General features: G+C 40.8%; 1 protein-coding gene across 5 annotated transcripts in view; it reads left to right on the top strand.

Moving 5' to 3' along the window:
- Window positions 1-13,413, top strand: part of LOC109872630 (nuclear receptor corepressor 1) — a 104,472-nt gene that overhangs the window by 51,327 nt on the left and 39,732 nt on the right. For all 5 annotated transcript variants that reach the window (XM_031807505.1, XM_031807506.1, XM_020463932.2 and 2 more), the window contains 2 exons: window positions 11,216-11,346; window positions 12,135-12,433. In XM_031807505.1, coding sequence (XP_031663365.1) covers window positions 11,216-11,346; window positions 12,135-12,433 — 430 coding nt within the window. The remainder of the gene's footprint in view (window positions 1-11,215; window positions 11,347-12,134; window positions 12,434-13,413) is intronic.

Below are 13,413 nucleotides of genomic sequence, written 5' to 3'. Positions count from 1 at the left end.
GTGACTGAAAATGAGTGAAGTACATAGAAGGGGTCGGAAATAATTATCTGCGCTTGCCCATAGACGATGTTATTGCTCATTCGCGTCCGTCCAAAACATGTAAAACAAACATTTTAAAAATGACATTGACAAAATATATTTAGTGGGGCCAAATCTTTTCGAATAGTCTATTCCACTCTGGTGGAGCTGGGGAATGAAAGAGATATGTAGTAGCTAAGGCTGCTAACTGTGTCTGTGTGCCGAAGCGCGTAGATGGCGCGAGTGACCGTCTTCGAGCCTCGCTGGCTGTGCGTCTTGTGATGGGTTGTAAATCTTAATGGCTGGAGAGCAACTGCTGTCCTCAGAACTGGATAATTATAAACTGATTTGCATTTTCCTCATCCTCCTCTCTTACTGGCCTAGGTTCTATATACGGTTTAGTTAGGTTGAACATTGCTAGAATAATATGGAAATAGGCCTAGGCCAACTACACATTTATGCTACAGCTGTGGAAAGTTATTTTTCTTTTGACTTTTCGTTAGATTTTTCCATCTTGGTATTGTTTGCTCACTTTCACAGCTTGTAGCCTAAAATATTTGTAATTTTAAAATAAATATTTGATTGAGAATAGCATAGACTTTGATAATTATTCCCATTTAAAAGCTGCAACTTTAGGACAAACACTTTCTTAGAATAGTTTGGAAAATACTCTACTCATAACCAGTGGTATAAAATACTCCTAAAGTAGTTTTTTGGGGTATCTGTACTTTACTTTACTATTTTAACTTTTACTTCACTACATTCCTAAAGAAAATAATTTATTTTTTACTCCATTTTCCCTGACACCCAAAAGTACTTTTGAATGTTTAGTAGGACAGGAAAATGGTCTAATTCACACACTTCTTAAGAGAACATCCCTGGTCAACCCTACTGCCTCTGATCTGGTGGACTCACTAAACGGTATCAAATCAAATTGTATTGGTCACATATACACATGGTTGGCAGATGTTAATGCAAGTGTAGCGAAATGCTTGTGTTTCTAGTTCCGGCAGTGCAGTAATATCTAACAATTCCCCAACAACTACATAGTACTCACAAGTCTAAAGGGGTGAATGAGAATATAAATATGTGGATGGCCGAGCAGCATAGGCAAAGTGAAATAATGGTATTATATACATATCACTAATGTAGGATATGTAAACATTATTAACGTGGCTTTATTTAAAATTGCATTGTTTAAAGTGACTAGTGATCCATTTAAGGTGGCCAGTGATTGGGTCTCAATGTAGGCAGCCTTGTTAGCGGGGCCGCGACGCTGTCACTGTATTATCCTCAAAGCGGGCAAAGAGGTCGTTTAGTTTGTTTGGAAGTGTGACATCTGTGTCCGTGACGTGGCTTGTTTTCTTTTTGTAGTCCGTGATTTCCTGTAGACCCTGCCACATATGTCTTGTGTCTGAATTGCGACCCCATTTTGTCCCTGTACCTGCATTTTAGTTTGTTTGATTGCCTTGCAGAGGGAATAACTACACTGTTTATATTCAGCCATATTCCCAGACCTCTTTCCATGGTTAAATGTGGTGGTTCACGCTTTCAGTATTGCGCGAATGCCGGCATCCATCCACGATTTCAGGTTAGGGTCAGTTTTAATTGTCACAGTGGGTACAACAGCCCCAATGCACTTCCTTATAAACTGACTCACGGAGTCAGCGTATAGATCAATGTTGTTCTCTGAGACTGACCGGAGCATATCCCAGTCCGCATGATCAAAACAATCTTGAAGCGTGGATTCCGATTAGTCAAACCAGCGTTGAATAGTTCTTGTCACTGGTACATCCTGTTTGAGTTTCTGCCTATAAGACGGTAGGTGCAAGATGGCGTTGTGGTCGGATTTACCGAAGGGTGGGTGGGGGAGGGCTTTGTATGCATCGCGGAAGTTAGAATAGCAGTGATCGAGTGTTACTCCCGCGAATACTGCAATCAGTATGCTGATTAGAATTTAGGTAGCCTTGTTTTCAAATTTGCTTTGTTAAAAGCCCCAGCTACAATAAATGCAGCCTCAGGATATATGGTTTCCATTTTACATAGAGTCCAGTGAAGTTTCTTGAGGGCCGTTTTGGCGTCTGCTTGAGGAGGAATGTACACATCTGTGATGATTACTGACGAGAATTATCTTGGGAGGTAATATGGCTGGCATTTGATTGTAAGGAATTCTAGGTTGAGTGAGCAGAAGGACTTGAGTTCCTGTATGATTACACCATGAGTCATTAATCATGAAGCATACACCCCTGCCCTTCCTCTTCCCAGAGAGATGTGTGTCTGTTGGTGCAATGCATGGAGAAGTCTGGTGGCTGAACCGATTTTGACAACATATCCCGAGAGATCCATATTTCAATCTCTGTTTCTCTGGATGGCAACCCTTGCTCTAATTTCGTCTACCTTGTTGTCAAGAGATTGGACATTGGTGTGTAGTATACTCTGGAGTGGTGGGAGATGTGCACGTCTACGGAGCCTGACCAGGAGGCCGCTCCGTCTGCCCCTTCTGCGGCGCCGTTGTTTTGGGTCGGCTTCTGGGATTAGATCCATTGTCCTGGGTGGTGGTCCAAACAGGGGATCCACTTTGGGAAAGTCGTAATTCCTGGTTGTTGTGTTGGTAAGTTAATGTCATTCTTATATCCAATAGTTCATCCCGGCTGTATGTAGTAAGACTTAAGATTTCCTGGGGTAACAAGGTAAGAAAATAATACATAAAAACAAAATACAGCATAGTTTCTTCAGGACTCGAAGCGACCATCTCTTTTGGCGCCATCTTTCATGTGGTGCTTGCCCCTGGCTATTTGTAAAAATAAATAAAAAGGTGCTGTCTGGTTTGCTTAATATAAGGAATTTGACATGATTTATACTTTTCATACTTAAGTGTATTTTAGCTATTATATTTACTTTTGATACTTCAGTATATTTAAAACCAAATACTTTTACTCAAGTAGGAATTTACTGGGTGACTTTTACTTGAGTCATTTTCTATTAACCTGTAGTGACACCCCATCCCGTGAACGGGACCGTTGTCATCATCTGACACTAATTAGCATAACGCAACGGATATAAATCTTCCTAGAAAATCTTCCTATTCATGAAAATCACAAGTGAAATATATTGGAACACAGCTTAGCCTTTTTGTTAATCACCCTGTCATCTCAGATTTTCAAAATATGCTTTACAGCCAACGCTAGACAAGCATTTGTGTGAGTTTATCATAGCCTAGCATAGCATTATGCCTTGCTAGCAGCAGGTAACCTTGTCACGGAAATCAGAAAAGCAATCAAATGAAATCGTTTACCTTTGATGAACTTCGGATGTTTTCACTCACGAGCATCCCAGGTAGACAGCCAAAGTAAATTTTTCCCAAAATATTATTTTTGTAGGCGAAATAGCTCCGTTTGTTCTTCACGTTTGGCTGAGAAATCGCCGAAATTGCGGTCGCCACAACCCTGAAAAATATTCCAAATTAGCTCCATAATATCGACAGAAACATTGCAAAAGTTGTTTATAATCCATCCTCAAGGTGTTTTTCTAATATCTATTCGATAATATATCCGTTGGGACAATTTTGTTTTTCACTAGGACCGATTGGAATAATGGCTACCTCTGTATTTTACGCAATAATCTCTCTCGGAGCCACCTAATGTGACCATTTACGCAATGTGGCCGCCTATGGCTATTCTTCAACAGAAATGTGTAAAACTACGTCACAATGCTATAGACACCTTGGGGAATACGTAGAAAGCATAAGTTCGTAGATGGTACATTCACAGCTGAATAGGGAGTCATTGGAACGTTGCACTTTCAAAACCTGGGGCACTTCCTTCCTGATTGGATTTTTCTCAGGCTTTCGCCTGCAACATCAGTTCTGTTATACTCACAGACAATATCTTTACAGTTTTGGAAACGTTGGGAGTGTTTTCTATCCAAAGCTGTCAATTATATGCATATTCTAGCATCTTGTCCTGACAAAATATCACGTTTAAAACGGGAACGATTTTTTTTCAAAAATGAAAATACTGCCCCCTAACACCAAGAGGTTAAAAATATCTTTACTTTAAGTATGACAATTGGGTAGTTTTTCCACAACTCTTCATAACTTTAAATTGTCTTAATTTAACTTTGATTTAATGATATTTCAGTTAGTAGTATTAGGTTTTTTGTAGTTTGGTTTGCAACAGCAAGGAGGGACTTCTTTTCTGGCCACTTATGCATGCGTCCTTTCAGTCTTACAATGCTTTGCTCAGCTGTAAGGTTTGTTCAAATTTCTCATTAGAAGAAACAATAGCAAGATATAAAATCTCTCTTTCATTACCTTAGGCCTCCCATGTTTTGGGGTTATTCAAAAACAACTTAACTTTCTGAACCTAGAACTCTGTTAGATTCATTAGTTTGATCAAGAAATATCGCTGCAGCAGAAATGTAGCATGCATTCAACTGAAAGAGTGGCTTAATAGGCCAAGTTGTATATCAAATGGAGAGAATATCATATTTGGGCTTCTGTAACAAGACACAGGTGTGTTCTCTTTAAAAATATATATAAAAAACTGTCTTTTAGCCCAGATCATCTGACATTTGAGAGAGAAAAATATATATATACAGTGCATTCAGAAAGTATTCAGACCCCTTGACTTTTTCCACATTTTGTTATGTTACAGCCTTATTCTAAAAAAAAATATTAAAAAATCCTTGTCAATCTACACACAACACCCAATAATGACAAAGCAAAAATAGTTAAAAAATAAAAATTGTGCCCCCCCCCCCCACACTTAGTTAACTCTCTACTCTTAAACCCCTGCAATGGACTTTTTTGTTGTTGTGAAATCTAATATTTTCCTCATACTTTGCTATATGGATGTCGCATGGATCTGTTTTGTATATTTTATATTGACCTGTGTTAGTAGTTAGCACCTCCATAGTTATTGCATTAAAACACCAAATTGAACACTGGAGAAAAGCATTCACAAAAAGTATACACCATTACACTTGTATTTCTAACATGTCTGTCTATCCACCAGACCCGTTGTGTATTCCTCTGCTTGGCTGCTTGCATTGCCATGCGGGATGTTGAAATGGGTCCGGACTGGAATAGCTGTTATTTTATGAGGTGACAGAGCCTGCTGACCTTCTCCAGCCATGGCCTCCAGGGCCAAAGGGCGTGTGTGTCATGGAGTCAAAGGTGACCAGAGGAGTTCAGTTCACTGGGCTGTAACCAAGTCCACTATAAGCCACACAGATGTTACTCTAGTCTACAGCAGGTGGCAGACTTTCACACAGACGGCAGGAGAAGAAATTAAGGAATGTAATTGTAGGGAAATCAGTCAGCGCTATTGCCACGTCTTTTTTTAATAATGCCTGCTTCTGTTGGACATGCAATGGAAAGAAGTGGTTTCCCTCCCTTGTTCTTTTCTTCGTAATCACTTGGCAGTGAATATTTATCTAGCAGCAGTCAAGCAGAACCCATTAGCTTTCTGTAGCGACGCCAAGAGAGCCAAACCTTGCCTTAAGCGCCTGACCAGGTGCCTACTTGGCACAGTGACCTGGATCATGACATGCAGGGGGAGAGTGGACAATCCACTGTTTTTGAGTTAGACCGGTGTTCAAATGCTATTTGAGTCTTTCAAATACTTGTTTGATCTAGCCCACCTGGAGTGCCATGTGGATGGGTTTTGCTGTTTTGCAAGCTCAATAAAGCACAGAGTATTTGAACCCAGGTCTGGAGTCCAGTGGAGGACAGAAATTCTAGTAAGTTTGTTATCTAATTGGATTAGCCTATTGGATCATTGGATTGTAAAAGGTCAAACTGAACTGTAGGTAGGTGGGTTAGATGGCTTGCGGTAGATAAGTATTTTCTGTAAAGTTTGTTCTGTTTTTCTTTGCTCTCTTGGAGAGGAAACCAATTCTGACTTAATTGTACAAGAGTGTTTTCTGAAAGGGTTAAGCTCCCCCTCCCCCCCCATTTGAGTTGAAGGTCATACCAAACTGAATTGTAGGTAGATGGGTAGGTTGAATAGCTAGCGGTAGATAGTAGTTGGGTATTTTTGAACGGTCTATTCTACTTCCTTTCCTCATTGAAGGTTGTTAACCTGGCCAACATCCAGTGAGAATGCAGAGCGCCAAATTCAAATGCAGAAATACTCATTACAAAAATTCAGAAAAGATACAACTATTTTACATAGGTTTAAAGATGAACTTCTTGTGAATCCAACCACGGTGTCAGATTTTTAAAAATACATTACGGCGAAAGCAAACCATACAATTATTTGAGAACATAGCCCAGCAGACAAATCATTACAAACAGTAACCAGCCAAGTAGAAGAGTTACATAAGTCAAAAATAGAGAGAAAAGTAATCACTTACCTTTGATGATCTTCGTATGATTGCACTCAGAAGACATTTTTTTTTTTTTTATGTTCCTTTTGTTTGATAAATTCTCGCTTTATATCTGAAAACCTCCACTTTGTTCGATCGTTTTCTTCAGTAATCCACAGGCTCCAACGCAGTCACAACAGGCAGACAAAAAAAATCCAAATTGTATCTGTAAAGTTCATAGAAACATGTCAAACGATGTTTATATTCAAGCCTCAGGTTGTTTTTAGCCAAAATAATCGGTAATATTTCAACCGGACAATAATGTTGTCAATATAAAAGGTAAACAAGAAAGGCACACTCCCGGTCTCACACATGAAAAAGCTCAGTGACACGGCAGGGTCCACTCATTCAGACTACTCTTACTCCCTAATTTTTCAGAATACAAGCCTGAAACCACTTCTAGACTGTTGACATCTAGTGGAAGGCATAGGAACTGCAATTTGAGTCCTCAGTCAATGGATACTGTAATGGCATTGAATAGAAAAATACATTTTCGCCTGCCAAATCAGTTCTGTTATACTCAGATATTATTTTAACAGTTTTGGAAACTTTAGAATGTTTTCTATCCAAATCTACTAATTATATGCATATCCTATCTTCTGGGCCTGAGTAGAAGGCAATTTAATTTGGGCATGCTTTTCATCCAAAATTCCAAATGCTGTCTCCTACCCTAGAGAAGTTAACAGCGTGTGTGTGTGTTTCAAAGATCTCTCTGATGCCCCATTTAAACTCCAGGCTAGGAAAAGGAAAAGATGCTCTTGTGGTTGTCATTTCCTTACTCAAACAGCACTAGGGAACCAGTGAAAAGAAGGCGAGAGAGGGGAGAAATTAAAACTCAGACCAGGTTAGGGGGGGAAAAACAGTCTAAAAAAACTGGCAAACAGGGCTCCATTGAGATTTGGAGAACATCAGTGGTGTGGAAGCAGCACTGGAAGCACTTGAGCAGAATGGGGAGAGAAGACAGGAATGCCATCATGGTGCCCAGATGGCCTCCAAAATAAACACACGTGATCCCTGACCCCACCAGGACTGCTCTAGTGTGGAGGAATAACTGTGGTCCCTAAACCTTTTTAAATGGAGTTTCACAAGTGCTATTACCTGAATGTCTCCAAAAGGAACACAGATTTTTGTTGTTGCTAAATGTTTTCAGTTTTTTTGCTGAACACGACCCATGTCTACTTGGCCAAATGGTCTCTCTGATCTGTCTGTAGATCGAGCCCACCAATAATGTCTGTCTTCATGCATTCAAATTCATCCTTGTCCCTCTTCATGCTTTTTAAATAATCTACTTATCTTCCGCCTTTCTCCCTGTTTCTACTATTTCTCTCTTGTTCTCGTTCACTCTTGCTCGCTCTCCTTTTATCTTCTCTGCCTCATTCCCCTCTCTGCCTCACCACTGAGTTTTGAAATTCCTTGGCCCCATCCGGTACCAGCATGGGATGTTTGGCTTGGCATAGCCAGACTTGTTCCAGCACAGTACTTTCGTGGAACAGGCAGAGGAGGGAGGTAGTCTGTGGTGTTCTGCGCCAGCAATGATAATAAAGAATGTTGCTCTATTCTCAATCACTCTGTGGGACTTGTCTTCAGACCTGTATCTGACCCAGGGGTTCTGCTATCTAGTATCTACTGCTTTTAGTGAATACATTCTAAACTATTGCTGGTAAATATGTATGTAATGTATGCTTATGTGTTATGAACGTTCACCATGTGGATATACTTTACCAGTCAAGTTTGGACACCTACTCATTCTAGGATTTATTTTTAGTTTGACTATTTTCTACATTGTAGAATAATATTGAAGACATCAAAACTATGAAAAAACACATATTGAATCATGTATTAACCAAAAAATTGCATTTCAATTAACAAGTAGTGTGCCTTATTAAAAGTTAATTTGTGGAATTTCTTTCCTTAATGCATTTGAGCCATTCAGTTGTGTTGTGGCAAGGTATGGTTGGTATACAGACAATATAACCCTATTTGGTACAATACCAAGTTCTTATTATGACAAGAACAGCTCAAATAAGCAAAGAGAACTGATAGTCCATTACTTAAGGCATGAAGGTCAGTCAATCCGGAAAATGTCAAGAACTTTGAACAAATCTTCAAGATCAGTCGCAAAAACCATCAAACGCTATGATGGAACTGGCTCTCATGAGGACCGCCACAGGAAAGGAAGATCCAGTGTTACTTCTGCTGCAGAGGATAAGTTCATTAGAGTTACCAGCCTCAGAAATCGGCAAGTAACTGCACCTCAGATTGCAGCTCACAGAGTTCAGGTAACAAACACATCAACTGTTCAGAGGAGACTGGGTGAATCAGGCCTTCATGGTCAAATTGCTGCAAAGAAACCACTACTAAAGGACACCAATAATACGAAGAAAAGACTTGCTTGGGCCAAGAAACACTAGCAATGGACATTAGACAGGTGGAAATCTGTCCTTTGGCCTGATTAGTCCAAATGTGAGGTGTTTGCGTTCAACTGCTGTGTCTTTGTGAGATGCAAAGTAGGTGAACGGATGCTCTTCGCATGTGTGGTTCCCACCATGAAGCATGGAGGTGGTGTGGGGGTGCTTTGCCGGCGACACTCAGTGATTTATTCAGAATTCAAGGCACGCTAAACCAGCATGGCTACCACAGCATTCTGCAGAAAAACGCCATCCTATGTGGTGTGCGCTTCGTCCAACTATCATTTGTTTTTCAACAGGACAATGACCCAACACACCTCCAGGCTGTGTAAAGGCTATTTGACCAAGAGGAGTGATGGAATGCTGCATCAGATGACCTCAACCCAATTGAGATGGTTTGGGATGAGTTGGACCGCAGAGTGAAGGAAAAGCAACCAACAAGTGCTCTGCTTAAATTGGAACTCCTTCAAGACTGTTGGAAAAGCATTCCAGGTGAAGCTGCTTGAGAGAATGCAACAAGTGTACAAAGCTGTCATCAAGGCAAAGGGTTGCTACTTTGACGAATCAGACAACACTTTTTTTGTTTACATGATTCCATATGTTATTTTGTAGTTTTGATGTCTTCACTATAATTCTACAATGTACAAAATTGTAAAAAAATAAAAACAAATTTTTTACAAAACTTTGAACGAGTAGGTGAATGAGTAACTTTTGACTGATCCTGTATATAAATGTGTACTTTACTATTTTTATACAAAATGCAACATTTAGATCCTTTTCATCATTGGTGCATCTGCCAAAAGCTTTATATTGATTGGTGGCTGCAAAAGTCAATCTTGGTTTGTACAGTATCTGCATTCTTGCTGTAAGCTAATGTGATTACTAATTGTCATGGGCAATCATAATGACTTGAATGATTGCATATATGAACTCTGATGGGTTGGGGTGGTTGTGGGTTCAGGACACCCTATCACTCCCCCCATCTTTCACTGTAATTCTCTTCATTTAGTTGTCATGTGAGGCCTTTGATTTTCTACACCAGCTGAATCCAGGGGGAACAATCGCATGTATTGTACTTATGGTGTGTGTGTGTGTGTGTGTGGCATGATCCTGTGGACACCCTCTCCATGTGAAGATCATCAAAGGAAGCCATAGTCATCTTATTGACACTGGGTGCATGACCAGGCTGTTAAACTCCACTCCTGGTTCCCTTTCTTTTCTTATTTGGTTAGCTTTGAGGATATTGGACTGCCTGGTAAATTGGGGAATAACCCTAGGGCAGTTAGGCTAGCTCGTCACATTATGACATAGTACTGTTGTTCAGTTTGTGGGACAGTCTGTCTGTTCTCTCTTTAGTCTGAAGAATTAAGCAGCAGAACACTCAGTGAACTTTTAGCAGGCTTCTGAATGTGTAAGGGGTCAGACATTGAGTTTGGGTGATTGCTGCAACAGTAAAGAGATTTAACTGCTGTTTTGTTTTGTGGCTTTGCTTGGCTGGAGAGTGCATTTAATAGGCCATGAAATGGTATATCATATCTGAAATAAACCGTAGGTCGCTCTAAGATTCATGCTGTGATTTGTAGGTCCGTCAGTTTATTGCTTTGTGAATGGTAATGAAGATATTGAGAACAAATGCTTGAATCCAATTCAAGTCTTTAATTTACATCCCAATGGAAGGATTGTGCTCAGCTGAAACACTATGCCAGACAAGTTTTACACCTCCTCAACTTGCACGTGTTCATTGGTCTCATTCTCATTGGTCAAGTGCAAAAACACCTATACCGACTCATTGGTCATTTACATTAACACTGGTCAACATGGCAACATATGGCTTCTAGATAATACTGAAGATTGTGTATGCATTGGTACATCTGATCTTCTTAGTTCTCTGGGACACGTGCAAAGCGAACCATACCTTCCCGAGAAGTTAACTAGTCACACAGGCAATGTGTAGGAGAAAGGTGTTTTAGCCATGTTACAGAAATACACAGGTATTGAAACATAATCAGTTCCCATCATTTGGTATTTTTTACGGTGTCACTTATTTTTCATCCTGACTCCTTTTCTTTCCTAAAGGGTGTTGTTTTAGCGCACCACTATTATGTTGCCTTAAAAGGAAAGTGGGTCATGGTGAGCTGTTTTAGCTGTGTGCCTCATTAACCCCACTCACTCTGTCACTAAATAGGAATTCAAACATGGCCAGACTTTTAAAACTAGACATTAATGAGCAGTGGGCTGCCTTTTTGTTAACTTTCTGGCCCAGATTGAACTGCGTCATCATGATGAACTTGAATAGACTAGAGTGCTCTCTGTCTGGCATCATGAGAGATTAGAGAATCTCCCTATTTGATGACTGGTGAAGAGTTGCCATGTATACATTTTAAAAATAGTAATTTTAAAAAATGTATCCTTTTTCCTAGCAAATAACACGATCCTCACAAGAAGAAAAGTCAGACGATAAACCTGAAGAGGACAAGTTGGAGAAGTCAGAGAAAAAAGAGGACGAGCAGAATAAGGAAGAGGAAGAGAAAGATGAAAAGGAGGACTCCAGGTGAGTTTTGAATAGCTCTGTGTGCGTATGCACTTTTGCATGGGTTTCCCACAGGTACAGCTTTTAGTCCTGGCTATAGTCAGCCTCTGGCCCGATCCACCTCTGAGAATCTGTACCTCCCAGTAAATGTTTACCTTCAGTTGAGGTGACGGGAATTCTGGAGCCCTCATAGATGTGTTGTAAATCAGGCCATAGAGTGGGAGAGAACCACTGCCCTTCTCTGGGGTGATGGCCAAGCTGACCTCACCACCCGACTGCTTTCAATGTTCCATTGATTACTCCTGTCCTCTCTCCTTCGGATGTTCTACTCCAGTTAATTTTGAGATCAAGGGTTTAGAAGAATTGTCCTAACCAACCATCAAATGAGAAATGCAAGTGCCTGTAAATTCCACAATGGACATTTTCATAAACTGTACAAGCCTATTATTTGCATAGCTAAATGCTTAGGAAAATCTAAATTATAGTCCAATCTAAATAATAATAATAATAATTACAACAACAAAAAAAACATTTATTTTTTTACAGGCACTTGCATTTCTCATTTGATGGTTGGTTAGGACACATGAGTCATGACTAACTGCTGCCCACTGATCCAGCTGGGTAAAAAGGCAGGGAGTTATCTGGCTAATGGATCAGAGTCCTGGGGTCAAGATGTCTGCCGGGCTCTTCCCTTAAGTCAGTAGCTCTTTTTCCATTTAGCTTTTCCTCAATTCTTCTAATCCCTTCTCCATCTCAAAATTAATTGGAGTTGAATAAAATAAAACAATCCCTTCTCTTGTGTCCTCCAGGGACATCGGAAAAGACAAAGACAAGTGTGACGGCGGGGAGGACGAGGACGGTAAGGAGCAGAGCACGCCACGTGGCAGGAAGACCGCCAACAGCCAGGGCCGGCGCAAGGGAAGGATCACCACGCGCTCCATGGCCAATGAGGCTGCCTCTGTGGCGGCCGAGGAGCCACCGCCACCCGAGCCTCTCTTGCCCTCCGAGCCCCCTCAGCCTTCCAAACCTGAGCCTACTACCCAGAAGGCTGTGAGAGAGCCCACCAAATCTGCACCGGGTGAGCCCCCCATGGACCCTAACAGAGGAGGTAAGCGCCTCAGCTATTCTACGCTTTTAGTTTTGTGGTTATGTTGTATTTGTGACAATGGGACTGAGTAGATAATAAGTCTCAACTCCTGTCAACTCGTGGTATTGCTCCTTAGCTATGGAGGTTTGAACAAGTGTGTGGGGAGTAAACTGTGGCTTCATGATTATCTTATGTGAGAGATCAACTGTTTTTTTCCTGGAAAGGCCCTGAAATATAATAGCATTGTGAGGATGCTTTTATAGGTCCCAGCTATAGAAGAGGACGGCACAACTTGCCTAAATAAGTCCCAATGGTCATACAGCTGAGCTGAAACACCCCTTGCTTCAAGAAAAACACCACATACTATATAATTAACCCCAGGTACCTTTACACACACGTGACAGGGTGGGCAGTTAACAACTGGAGTCAGTTCTATTCATTAGCTATATTTCTATCATGTCACCGCACTGAATAGGTCCCTGGTTCACCAGGTTCAGGTTGATTTTCTTTTTGATGTTTTGCTCCTCAACACAATGCCATAACAGACTGTCTCACTTCTGTAACCTAGCCAGGGGTTCGGTCTGTCTAGCCTATACCCTAGCCATCATCACAATGGCAATAGTGTGGTGTCTGGGGTGGACCTGTTGTCATGGCTCCTCACAGCTGTACCTCAGCCGAACCACTTAATTTGTCCTTGTGCTGCTCTGAGAGCTTCTTTTGATGTTTGTGTGCTGAACGTCAAGACAGTGCAGGCTCAGGTCTCTGACCAGAGCATTCAAGCAAACACAAAAGTGTTTTAGAAAGGTGAATTTAAGCTACATCCTTGTAAAGATTTGAATGGAATAATTGATTATCCATCTCAGAAAGGTGAATATCCATCCAAGGATGTAAAATCAAGTTGTATTATTTTAAGGAATTTCGTCTTTATGGCTAATTTCTGTATTGACCAAAACCTACATGTTGTGCTGTCCTTTTTTAAGTCAGACTGGGAAATAAGGTGC

The sequence above is a fragment of the Oncorhynchus kisutch genome, linkage group LG28 (assembly GCF_002021735.2).
Source record: "Oncorhynchus kisutch isolate 150728-3 linkage group LG28, Okis_V2, whole genome shotgun sequence".
NCBI lineage: Eukaryota > Metazoa > Chordata > Actinopteri > Salmoniformes > Salmonidae > Oncorhynchus > Oncorhynchus kisutch.
The sequence above is the reverse complement of the archived record's forward strand: the minus strand, read 5'-3'. Positions and strand labels throughout refer to the sequence as shown.